Here is a 12,970-nt window from a genome sequence, read left to right as displayed (position 1 = left end):
GATTTCTTGGTAGTTGTTGCTATATATTAATTTGCAAAATATTATTTCTTTTTATCTCTTTGGCGCTGTGTTTTCAGAATTCCATAATTCATAAACTTTGAATAATCGGCACTTATGTCCATTGTTTGTGAGCGTATCCAATGGCGATTTTAACCAAGTACTTTCCATTAAATTAGAAAAGGATCATTGTCTAATCGCAAAAGCTTATTTGAGCGCCCCAGGGGGGTAAATCAAACAGCTGTCTGGATATTAGCCTCTGACTGTGTTTTAGATTCAAAACGGCTACTGGCTGTGGAAAACGGAATATTCAACCCGAATTTTATATTGCTTTATCCATCTCATTAAACCTAAACTGTAAATGTATGATGGAGAGGGAGAAACTGAAAGCCGACTCCTAGTTTCCACTCCGGCTACCGCTGGGCTCCAGTGTCAGTGATGTAAGCGAGGAATTATGCAACCGCGGGGATGATCGTCTACTTCTGTCTGGACCTGTTATTTCAGGATCAAATAGGCAGGAATGGTAGCGGATCTGGCAGAAGCTGGGGCATAGCCCAAAGTTGCCTGGAGACAAAGTGAGAGAATATTTCATTTCCAGTAGTGTTATTCCTGTAGCAAATATGATGGGTAAGTGCATGGTATATTATCATGCTTATGGTTATTTATTTATTTATTTATTTATTTATTTATGTACATATTACAGTTAATGTCTGCATGTTTTTGTCCTTTGAGAAAAGCCTTTTGACAGCAGGAGCCACAGATACCCCCAGAGTTTAGTGAGATGGCACAAGCTGTGCCATTTTACATTCGTCTACTGAAGGGACTTACCTGTGAGTTTTCACAGTGCTGTCACGGCTTATGATTGAAGTGGCTGAGCCTTTTTTGTTTTAGCATAGAATGCAAAAAGCGGTACAATGTAGTGATAATTTATTCATCTGTGGACATGGTAACAGCTGTGTGTGCGGGTTCGTGTGGACATGCGCTCTTGTGTTTACATGTAGGGAGTCACGAAATCGCTTTGAGCTGGTGCTTATCTCGGTGGTGGGGGGGCAGGGTAATTCTATAGGCTGGGCTGTGACGGGATAATCTGATCTTTACGTCGTGAGAGCAGTTCTGAGAGGCAGAACTGTGAAACGGTCCACGCGCAGCACGTGTGTAGCTGTGCGTAGGGCGTGTGTAGCAGGGTGTGTGTAGCTGTGTGTGTGCTCACATGCACCACCTTCTGCGGTATGCACCCAGCTCATGTTCATTCAGATTGCCACACGAAGCCGGGATCTGACTCATGCTGGAGACGAGAAGTGTCTCTCCGTTGCTTACTACCTCTTGCTCGCCCTCCCTCTTTCCTTGCCTCTCTCTCTCTTTCTTCCTATCTTTCTGTCCCCCTCTCTTACTTTCTCCATCCCTACTGCTCTCTCTCTCTGCCCGTGTCTCTCTCTCTCCCAGTCTCCCTCTCTATCCATCTCTCTCCTCTCCTCTCTCTTGCACGCTCTCTCTCCCCGTCTCCCTCTTTATCCATCTCTCCTCTCCTCTCCTCTCTCTCTGCCCGTGTCTCTCTCTCCCTGTCTCCCTCTCTATTCATCTCTCTCTTCTCCTCTTGCACGCTCTCTCTCTGTCCGTGTCTCTCTCCATCTCCCACTCTCTCCCTCTCTCTCGCTCACTCTCTCCCCCTCTCCCTCTCTCTCTCCCTCTCTCCCCCTCTCTCTCTCACACACGCACACACAGCTGCAGCAGCTGCGGCAGTAGCAGTAGCTCTCATTAGAATCTGTTCCCAGGCGCGGTGCGGACGCTCGTGTGCTGGCAGCGGTGCGGGGAGCAGCGGGAGTTAGCGGGAGTTAGCGGTAGCGCGGATAGACACCGCGGGAGCTGCCCGTCGTTCTGGGAGCCCGCCGCAGCGGCTGACCCCGCCGCGGGAACCAGGGAGGAAGTGAGTATTCCCCCGCGCTGGCGAACGTGGTCTGCAGCTCCCAGCGCTTAGCGCCTTTAGCCTCCGCTGAGGTAAGCCCTGGGTCTGGGTCCGTCAGCGCTGGGGCGGGCGGAGTCTGGGCGGGGCGGGGGCGGGGACGGGGGCTGGGGCGGGGCGGAGTCTGGGCGGGGCGGGGGCGGGGACGGGGCGGAGTCTGGGCGGGGACAGGGGCTGGGGAGGGGGGGGGCTGGGGGCGGCGACGGGGGCTGGGGGGGGTCTACGCGGCGGATCAATAAGTCAGCAGCGGACTAGGCTATTTACCACCAGCGTGGTAACGAGAACACAAGCGGCCCTCAGAACTATGAAAACAACCTCGGGCACCTCGGGCATGGGGGGTGTGTGCGCTGGGGAGGGCACCTCGGGCATGGGGGGTGTGTGCGCTGGGGAGGGCACCGCCGTGTGCGACTGTCCCGGGTGTGGGTGCGGGGAGGGGGGGCGGGGTGCGCAGGGGGGAGGATCAAGGTGCGGTGCTGTTGCGCTCTTTATTTATGTACCAACGGACAGGTGAAAAACCAGCACTTCTGAAACGGGGAGGCAGAGCAGACAGACTGGGGCAGATCTATCAGGAAACATTCGTCTTCTCGCTTCTTATCTTACCAGAGCTTTTAATCTCGCATTAGAAGGGGCCCTTTGAGCTGTCATTAGCTTCTGAGCTGCGGTGAAGGGCTTTTAAAAACCATGCAGAAATACACAGGGATTTCAGGAGGATTGATAGATTAACATTAGTAAACGGTGACAATGCCATTCTGCGGTAACCATGTCGTAGTGATGTTGTCCAAGCTCCAGAAGATTCTCTGATGAGAATGCTGTCACACTAATAACTCGAGTTAATACTCAGGTTCCTAATAACAGAAGTGTCTGGTGTTTAGTGCTGAGAACTTGCACAGGAAGTTCCGTTTGGGGGGGCCTAGGAAGTTCCCTTTGAGGGGGCACAGGAAGTTCTGTTTGAGGGAGCGCAGGCAAGGAGTAATCGGATGTCACCAGGCTGGGTGTCCTGAACGAGAGGCACAGCCATGTCGGGAGAAAAGCCGGATCGCAGTCAGAGCCAATGCCACGCCTCTGTTTTCCAGGGAAAGCCTGATTGGATTGGATGGCTGACCCGGGGGGGGGGGGGGCGTGTCCTCCACATCGCACGCTGTAGGCGTGGCTTTCAGAATCGCTGCTGTGTCGGCCTCAGGGTTCCCGGGTTTGAATCCAGGCTTCAGCACTGCAGCTGCTGTCTGCTTTGAGGCACAGCTGATTTCACTCCAGCGTTTCAGAGATTCAGGAGCAATAAACCTGTTACTCTGTGGGAATAAATATAATTGTCCTTGAATTAGGGATGTCTGCTAAACATATCAGTGACATTGGTTATCTAATATGTCCTCTGACACGTTACGAGCGCCATGTAGTGTCACATGACCGATGAGACCAGCTGCCTGAGAGAGACGGAATGTAGACGGCATCGTTAGGGCGGCTGCAGGTCCTGTCTAGCTCTTTATTCATAGATCTGCACTTTTACAGGTCTGTTTAGCATAAGATCTGTTTAGCATAAGATCTATTTAGCAGTTTGCAGCCGTCGGGCAAATAGAATTATTAAATTATGTGAAGGTTCTAAGGATAACAAAAGCCAGCTGAATCCTGTGGGATTTATCTTTAATACTTTGTCATTAAGATCGGTGCTCTCAACACAACCCACAGAAAAATCAAATGAAACTCGAATATATGTATAAAAAAACAATATTGTACTAATTAAATCGTGAATTGTCATTTTTTAAAATAGCACTTAGTTTAATCTCCATGTTTAGTGATTAAATCGTTGAAAGTCCATCACAGGGAAAAAAAAATGGAATATGGAAATGTGAATAATGATGACAAAATGATAGAGTGGAGAGCTATTATTTTCATCTCAGCAAAAAGGAAGAAACATTTCATATTTAAGAGGAAAATAAAGGTCACAGTAATAAAAGAAAATTTTGCGCTATAGCATGACTTTTTTCTCACGATGCCACTGTGCGGTACCTCCCTTTGTGAAATGCTGCAGGCTCATAGTCGCTGTGTCTCTGGCTGACTCCAGTCCTGTGTTTGTACCGATCGGGTGAATCACCAGCATATGCATGCATGTGGAGCTGCCAGACACAGCTTAAACTGTGTCATGCTACAGATAGGCCTCGCCTAAGCTAGCAGCGCGCAGTTTGTCTGTGCACCGGACAGTGACTGCACAGAAATTCCATTTACCTGCAGTTTACTGTTACTGCTACTCTGTGACTGGTCTTTGACCTTTTCATTACCTCTTACCTCCCCGGAGCATAGTTACTCTTATGTATTCATTGCAGTAGCTGGTTATGCATTATATGTATAGCTAGCTAATTCAATGCACACACATTTACTCCTTAAGGGTCAAAACGATATACCAAAGCAGAATTAAAATTTAGTTTGTGTGGTGGAGTTAATGAAGTAATGCTTATGTTCTGTTTCAGCTTTGCTTCCTGAAACACAAATATACCAGATTGCTAATTTACATTTTGGTGGCAGTGATCTTTAGTGAGAAAAGGTGAGCGAAGGATAAGGGCTATTTTTGGCTGTTGCTTTATTTATTTATTTATGTTATGTGAAAGGTGTTCTGGGTGCTCTGGGCTCTTTATGGTGGCTCTTTAAATGCCTCTGTGTCTATTTGTGAATAGAAGTGAGTTGGGAATGGTTTCTAAAAGCGCAAACGTAAGTAAAAGCCGAAGTCTAAATAGACAAGTACAGATAAATGTAAAATCAATTTCAGCAGCCAGCTGCAATACCACCTCAGGAGGTAGTGCAGGGGATGTCAGACCTGCATTGATGAGAGTTTTATACGAGTGGGTAGAGAAACCTCTCCAAGGTAGGCTTTCATCTCTTACGGGCTGTATCCAGCGGTACCGGTCTCTGTGCTGAGCCTGGGATGCACCAGGTTCAATGCATAGAGTGTTACTGAGCTTTTATGCAAATACTACTTAATGTTCTAAGCAAGTTCATGTACCATACTTTAATAAGCACTCCAATAAAAAATAATAATCAAAATTAATCTCCTCTTCCATTTAACTGGCGTTTCAAAATCACAGTTAGCTGGAATCACAAAAATGCAACACTTCGGTTGTGTGAGATCCACTTAAAGAACAACATAAAGTTGGATTTGTGGATTCTACACTGCTAAAATGGTGTTTAGATTAAATCAGTATCTCAAAATAACCACTAAAGCATAACAGGAATCTGTCCACTAATACATGTGCAACTCGCAAAGACAGAACAGTCGTTTTTTCAGCAGTCTGTGCTGCTATGAATGCACTAAATATTTTATTTTAATCTGTGTGGTGCAGTCCAGAGTTCTGGCAGCAGCGGAGTCTGTTACACCCCTTCATCTCGCTTTCTGCTGCGCGTCTGTGGGTTCCGCCTTCACATTCACGTCAAACGGAAAACAATCGAGTTTCAGTGGCGCGTCAGACGCAGTTGGGACCGTTCGGAGTCTGCTCAGCTACGAGCCGACACAAAGCAGGACTCTGATGGGTTCTTCCGCTTTGTTTTCTTTGACAATCAGGCGCTGCCGGTTAAAATACTGCGGTTTGTGAATACCCCCCCAATCTCCCCTTATTGTTAGAGTTGTATGATACCGTCTCCTCATACCATGAACTGGAGACCAGTGCAGTATCTATGGCCTGACCCGGGCCCAGTGGAGGCCAGTGCAGAATCTATGGCCTGACCCAGGCCCAGTGGAGGCCAGTGCAGTATCTATGGCCTGACCCGGGCCCAGTGGAGACCAGTGCAGTATCTATGGCCTGACCCCCGGTGGAGACCAGTGCAGTATCTATGGCCTGACCCGGGCCCAGTGGAGACCAGTGCAGTATCTATGGCCTGACCCGGGCCCAGTGGAGGCCAGCCGACGGCTAGCCCAGGAGATGGGCTCTGTTAGCCATGCATGCTGGTCAGCAGTCAGTAAACATCTGAGCTAAATCTGGAAAGATCTCTTATACCAATTTGCCTTCACTGCCATGCCTACGTCTGCTGTTTGCAGACGGTGAAGTAAGGAGCGAAATTCTCCCGTTGTTGTTTGTTTTCCCCGCGTTGAGAGGATTGGAGCTGAAAGCTGTTTTTCTGCTTCTGGAGTGATTATTTCTGTTCTCCGTGCGGAGAGGAGATGGATAGACTGGCCAATTTTACCTCGGTGTTCCGCCACAAGCCGCCCGTCCTCGGTTGAGAGGATGTTGGTGTCGGGAGGGCGAGAGTCGGGTTCGGTTGTACGGGGATTAAGAATAAAAACGGGCTGCATCCTGGAGATCTGCGTTAAGCCAGAGATCAGAATCTCTTTGTCAGCGAGGGGGCTTTCTTTGCGAGTCGCATTGAATTTCTTGATAAACAATAATCTCCTCTGCATGCTGACGGAGGGGAGGGCTAACGGAGGAAACGGATTTTGCAGTAAACCTCAGACTTACTGTCAGGTTTTGGGTATTTGTTTTTGTGTGAAGTGGGCTGTCCTTCAACAGCATTTGGGAAATCCAACAGACAGTGATCGTAAACTGCGCGTGTAAGAACGTTTCCAGAACATTTCCTCATTCATCATTTCCTTCTTGTCTGTATTTGTTTGTGTTTGTTTCCTTATGCTAATCGCATGAACAGGATTGCGCATAAAATTTACAAACAGCCAGCATTCATCATCTCATTCATACACCTGGGATATGGACAGAAACTAAAAAGAATAATTTAAGAAAGGTTTTGTGAATGAGGCCCAATATGTTTTAAATGAAATGCATTATGTCATGTAATGATGGCATTAATCTGGTGTTACTGACTGGTGTCCTTGGTTTAAATACTCTGGAGAGAACCTCAGACGTGCTAGACCTTTGAGAGTGGCAGTTGTATGGAACTGTGAAGTGTTCATAACTTGAGACTGAAGTCAAATAACAGAAGCTTTCATTTGAATAGTTAATTGGAATGGTTTCTTAAATTACTTTTGCCTTATATTTAACAGGTTCTCGTTTTGCAGCTGTAAATCACTATAATTTTATAATGAATATTCACGCAAGCAAGAATTATATACTACATCGGCTTTCACAAAGATGCAGTATAATAAAAGACAGTAATAACCTGTCTATTATTAGTTGGCAACCGCTTGTTAAAAAAAAGAATGTAATCCACATTTGTTTGCTCAAGATTTAAATATTTACTGGAAGTTAGTTGAGTTTATGTTGTAAAGAATGTACTATAGCCTACAGTGAGCTGTTCTCCATGGAAACCAGGAGAGGGTTGCGTGGGGTGAACTGCCAGTTCCAAGCAAGCCGTTGGTGCTTCTTGCCATGTCATTAACCCTTTGAAGTCTAGGCTTTTTTTGAAATTTTTTCTTTCTTTCCAAATTTCAAACGTCAGTGTTCTAGAACTCAGTCACCAGCAGTGATTGTTACATCGTCAGCATTGGAATGTTCACTTAAGAACATTCTAATCACAGCTGCGTTAGTGAGGGCACATTAAGAGGGGACTCATGGGTGACGTCTGACTGCACCGCTCCAGTAAAGCTGCTTCTAGCACTAGTTAGTCAATGCCTGTATCTGTCAGTGTGTCAGGAAACACATTAAAATGCCTTTTATTGTACAAAAGAAGGTAGCGCTGTTTTCCTTTCATTTTGCCACTCCCTTGGAAAATTGCTCCCAGCTCATGGATTTTTGATGGCCCACCAGAAAATTACTGAAAATTCCTATTGGGATTAATTCTGTTCTTCTAATATTCACATGACATTTTGAACATAGGAAGAAAAGCTGTCAACCCAAAAATGTTTTTATTTTCCTTCTACGCAGGAGACTTACACACTTCATTCTACCCAGACTGAAATCAAAGCACATTGCAGTTAGTTTCCACACTTGAAGCACCAGATGGCTTCAAACCCTAATACGCAGTAGATAAATATGGCAGCTCAGATGACTGTTTGATTAGGAGGATGGTGCCGTGGAGTCTTAGAGCAAAAAGAATAATAAGACTCCTGTGCTGACATTAAAGGAAATCATCACACAGAGCAGGGAGCAGAGGGCCGTGCACGTCGCTAACGTACACGCGTGCAGCTAGCATTCCACCGCTGCTACATTAGCTGCTAGCAGTGCACTCCCACTGCTGCGTTAGCCACTAGCATTCCACCGCTGCTACATTAGCTGCTAGCAGTGCACTCCCACTGCTGCGTTAGCCACTAGCATTCCACCGCTGCTACATTAGCTGCTAGCAGTCCACTCCCACTGCTGCGTTAGCCACTAGCATTACACCGCTGCTACATTAGCTGCTAGCAGTGCACTCCCACTGCTGCGTTAGCCAATAGCATTACACACCTGTGGTTCAGAGGCCGCTGAGCAGATTTGCACTGGAAACGAACCAGCGTTTATAGATCCGAGGGTAATTAAAGAGGAAAAATATGAATCGTCTAACTAACGTTTTACTTCTGTCTATGGTTGCTTTGGGGGAAATTCTGTGAAGCAAATTTTAGTTTTATTGGACCTAAACTCGTTTTATTATATGATTATACCTCCTCTTTCCTTTTCCACAGAAGTGTTACCAATCTGTTCGGTGGCTAGTCCGCGCACTTCAAAGCTTATCATGATATATATAAAAGGTCAAGTCACTTTAGTGTATATGAAAAGGCCACCCACTAGCCTTTCCAGCATGTATCAGAGACATAATTGTGGCAGTGCTCTGTCAATTGAACACTTTCATGGAATAAAAGTTTTCAGTCTGGTTTTTTTTATCAAGTACCAACTTTTTATTAGCCTGAATGCATACGAACCTGTAAACATGAAGAGACTATACACGTGTGCTTTGCTGTCAGCACTGCATGAACGCATTTTTCCTCATATTTTTATTTCTCAGAATAAGGGGATGTGTCTCAGAGGAAGAACACGTGATACAAATTCAGCCGATTATTGTTGTGTTTTGAACACCCCGTGCCGGCCATGATACTAAGAGTGGCCTTTTTCTGGTGCAGGAAGTGTGTTTCTGTGTCGTGTGGCAGCAGCCTGGAGGCGCGGCTAACACTGGGCTGTATGTGTCAGTAAGACTGCTAATGAGATACTTAACATGCAAGGAAAATATGTCAACACTCAAGTGACACTCACTTGCTAGGCATATATATTTCACGGCAAAAAAACTTTGAGAATAGTAATATTCCACAATAATACTCCGATGCTGAGTTGTTTCAGCAACGTTTATTTTCATTCTAACATGAAAAGCCACAAAAACCAAACAAGGTTGCTCGCTTGTTCTTCTGAGTGTCAAACCGTTTCCTGCAGCGTGCGTTTGATGTCTGATGTCACATCCAGGCTGGCCGTCTGAGTTCGGCGCTGATGTGGGTGAGTTCTGCTCTAATGAAGTTTTTCTTCTTCCTTCACAGAGAGGCTTCCTGGGCTACTCAACCTTTTCTGTCGGCGACTTGCTGAAATCAAAGGAACAGCAGCTAACCCTTAGCCTGAGGTAAGGCAGTGAAATCTCTCTCTGATTTCTCTTGAACGCTCAGACTGGCATTTATGCGGACACGTAAAGAATGTCGACTTCTATAGAGCAATATAGTCATATATAGACTTCAGATAACTGATCAACACTTACCACTTCTTCACTTAAAATGGCATCAACAAGGACAAGTGCCTCAACCGGATTTATCTGACTGCATTGCACTCTTGGCCTAGACTGTGCCTTAGCCTTTTCGTTTATGATCTAAGGAGTAGTCTCCCCTCGACATGACAGCTCAGCCACCCGTCATGAGTAGCTCTCTATTCACATCCAAAGGAAGGATTTCAGAGGGAGACTGCAGACTTTTTTTTGCATCGGTGGCTTAAAAGAAAATCTTGAAAGGATTGTGCTTTGCTCAGATCCTATTGTATGCGCAATGAAGGATGTGTGCACTGGGATGTGCTTTTTTTGACCAGCCATAAAGTCAAAAGTTTTATTTCTTATTCAAAATTCCCTCCCTCCTCCAGAATTAACCAAATAATTAGTTGATACTAAAGGATAAGTTGCTTGTATAATCACTTGATACTAAAGGAGAAGGTTGTAAAACATTTATGAGTAAAATTTATGTGGGTGATTTGAAATATCGACCTGCTGAGACAAACTGAGAAAAATGGGTGTGAGAGAATACAGTGGCCATTGAAGGTGAAGGAGTAGAGCCTGTTCGGTGATGTTTCCGAGTCGTCAGTCAGAATCTGGGTCTGTGTCGGTCCCGATTTGCCCCGTCTCACCGTCTCTCTCTCTGCCATCCCCTTTTTCTCTCCGTCTCTCTCCCTGCCATCCCCTCTTTCTCATTTTCTAGGGGGGCGCGAGGTTCCCCTTCTCTGTGATTGTTGCCGGTGTGATTGACGGGGGAGAGCTTGCGCTGGCTGCTCCAGTATTTCTAACAAACGTAAACAGCGCAGTGTTCCGGAATCAGAGGCTCTTTCCGAGCTCGCTCGTCCCCACGGTAACCGCGTTTCTCACTCCGCTACGGCGCAGGTTCTGCAGCGTCTCTGAAGGCTCCCGAAACGCCTGCGTGGGGGCAGTTATCAGCAGGGAGCTGCATTAGACCGGCGATTTGGAGCAATTTAAATATTTCATCCTTACAGTAATCACTGCATTACCCAGGATGCATGAACCAGAGTGCTGAGTATGTAATTTATGAAATATGGAAATGCTATTTATTCTTCGAAGACAAAATACTTTCTCATACTTTCTCTCGCTGAAAACCCCCTGGGACTCCATCCAGGGGAACCCCTGAATCCCTGAACCCTGAAAAAAATGAAAAGGTTTCAGCAATGCCCATTTGTACATTCTCAGAGTAATTTGCATGCATGGTGTCTGAATTTAATAACCATATTTCCCGCTTCAGACAGTTCCAATGTAGAATCTTTTATTTATGAGAGTTAATTTTCCTGCGTAACAAAAATCCCCAGTGTAAATCCCCAGTGTGTTATCAGTGTCACTGATAACGCATTTCTATTGATTAAGTCTGATTACAGGAAAGACTTAATCCTGTGAAGTTTAGTTTTCTGCTAATTTGCCTTTTATCGTGATGTTGCCTGTCTCTCCTCATTCCACTGTCACACTAAGATGTGTGTGTGTATGGGGTGTGTGCATGCATGTGTGCGTGTGTGAAAGAGAGAGAGAGAGATCATTACTCATAGCTTTAGTGGTATCATACAGTGTGTGGGCTGTGTTGAGAGAGCATGTACCATATGCAGGACAACACAGGAAATGTTCTGTTTTCATACCTGAATATGAAGTTATTTGCAATGACAATATCTGGGATTGACTTTAGCTCAGTTGTAATTTGTAATACATCAGCTCAGAACATTCAGTTAGGGTTAGGGTTGAAATGTCCTAAATAAATATAATTTTCTACGCAGTTTTTAGGTGAAGCTGCTTGTGTAAATACCTCCTGATTTTTAAAACCTCAGAATCAGAGGAAGGCCGGAGGAGATTCTAATCAAAGCTGGCACTGCGGCGAGCTTTCTCACATGTTTGGAAATTTGCTGTCCGCACAGTCTGCATGCTGAGGCTGTTTAATGAGCTATTTCTGTTTGAACATCTGTTCCTCGGTGCAACAATGCATGAGGCCTTCAGGACAAAATGACTGAAAGCCGTACGTATTGTTTGTGCATTATTCCCAACTGGCTCCCTCATCCTGGCCAACTAATCTTCCCACGTTTTAATTGGCTTAAACCCCCCCCCCCCCCCCGCCCACACCCCACCCCTCTGCTGATGTGTGGTGAGCATTCGGGCATGCAGTGGCAGCTGTGACTTCTGCAGGTGTGAGCTGCAGGATGGGGGGGGGGGTGGGGTTGGCCTCGTCCCTGTGCGCTTCTCTGTGATCCTCAGGTTAAACCTGTTAGCTGTATCGTGTGCTTGCGGCGCTGGAAGGGTAATAATTAATGCGTGTGGCAGGTCAGCAGACAGAGAAGGGTAATAATTAATGCGTGTGGCAGGTCAGCAGACAGAGGCCACTCCTGCCTGGATGTTTCTGGGATGCTGAAATGTGACCCACAGCAGTGCGACTGGTTCTCATTCCTCCCCTCCAATCAGGGGCTGATTTAGACCTGGCGCTCCAGATGAGGGCAATCTCTGGCCAATCGGTGGCATTATTGGACTGTGGACAATCAGGCAGCAGCACTGCTGACCTCGAGGGCCAGATTTGAGTTTCTCTGGTATAGTGCTGGTCCTCACATTCCTGTCCGTGAATATCAATAAGAACTACGATATCTAGGTCCTCCAGAAGGCTCTTCAGTGGCTATGTTTAACACTGCGGCAGATGTAGTGTATATTTTATGGACTATAACAAATTTGCTAACACATTCTATTGAAGTCTTATACACTTCAAGCACTTACAGCTTCTGCAGCCTACCCAAAATGGTAGATGCCATGTTGCTGCTGCGCGCTTCTCCTAATGTTGTGTGTACGTGCAACACGCTAGGCAGCACTCTAGGAAACACGCTAGCAAATAGTAGATGTGTTGAGTATGTGCATTGGAAGAGTGCACATCTCAAGTACCGTGGTCATGCGGCGTGGCAGCCTGGCAAAGCAATGAAAGGCACAACTGGCTGTTTAAATTCTGCAGGAAACTGAAAGGGGAGAAAATGACAGAAAAAAGTGTGTTGAGATCTGAGCCACGCAGTTTACCCGCATGGACCAGCACGTATGAAACCATCCCGTGAGAGCTCTGAAGCAGCGCTAATGTGCAGTTTACCCCTGTTCCTGTCCACGCAATGAAGGGTTGTAACATATTCTCAAGAATGATTGCATTGGGTTTAACAATAGGTTTGCTTTTTTTTTTTGACCTGATAACAGTTTGGCAAATTTGCACACAGTTTTATGGAAGGCTGTAATCACTGTGATTATGTGCGAGCGTGTGTGTGCGCATGCATGTATGTGGAGAGAGAGAGAGATTTGACAATAGAAACATTGTATTTTCATAAAAAACATATTTTTCATTATAGTTTGTCTAGCCTGGTGTTGAATTCAGGAAAAGTCTGGGGTGGTCTTTGCTTGTAAAGTAAATGCAGTACACAG

The 12,970-nt window shown here is 45.9% G+C and overlaps 1 protein-coding gene across 7 annotated transcripts in view; it reads left to right on the top strand.

Annotated features, from left to right (window-relative positions):
- The window catches only part of inpp4b (inositol polyphosphate-4-phosphatase type II B), a 200,846-nt gene that overhangs the window by 123,181 nt on the left and 64,695 nt on the right, over nucleotides 1-12,970 (top strand). For 6 of the 7 annotated variants that reach the window (XM_035426138.1, XM_035426137.1, XM_035426139.1 and 3 more), the window contains one exon: nucleotides 9,327-9,406. In XM_035426138.1, coding sequence (XP_035282029.1) covers nucleotides 9,327-9,406 — 80 coding nt within the window. Of the gene's footprint in view, nucleotides 1-602; nucleotides 625-1,769; nucleotides 1,922-9,326; nucleotides 9,407-12,970 lie in introns of those variants that run through there. The other variant, XM_035426142.1, reaches the window with a different exon arrangement.

This window comes from Anguilla anguilla, chromosome 7, assembly GCF_013347855.1.
Source record: "Anguilla anguilla isolate fAngAng1 chromosome 7, fAngAng1.pri, whole genome shotgun sequence".
NCBI classification, from domain to species: Eukaryota; Metazoa; Chordata; class Actinopteri; order Anguilliformes; family Anguillidae; genus Anguilla; species Anguilla anguilla.
This window is presented reverse-complemented; position numbering and strand designations above follow the sequence as displayed.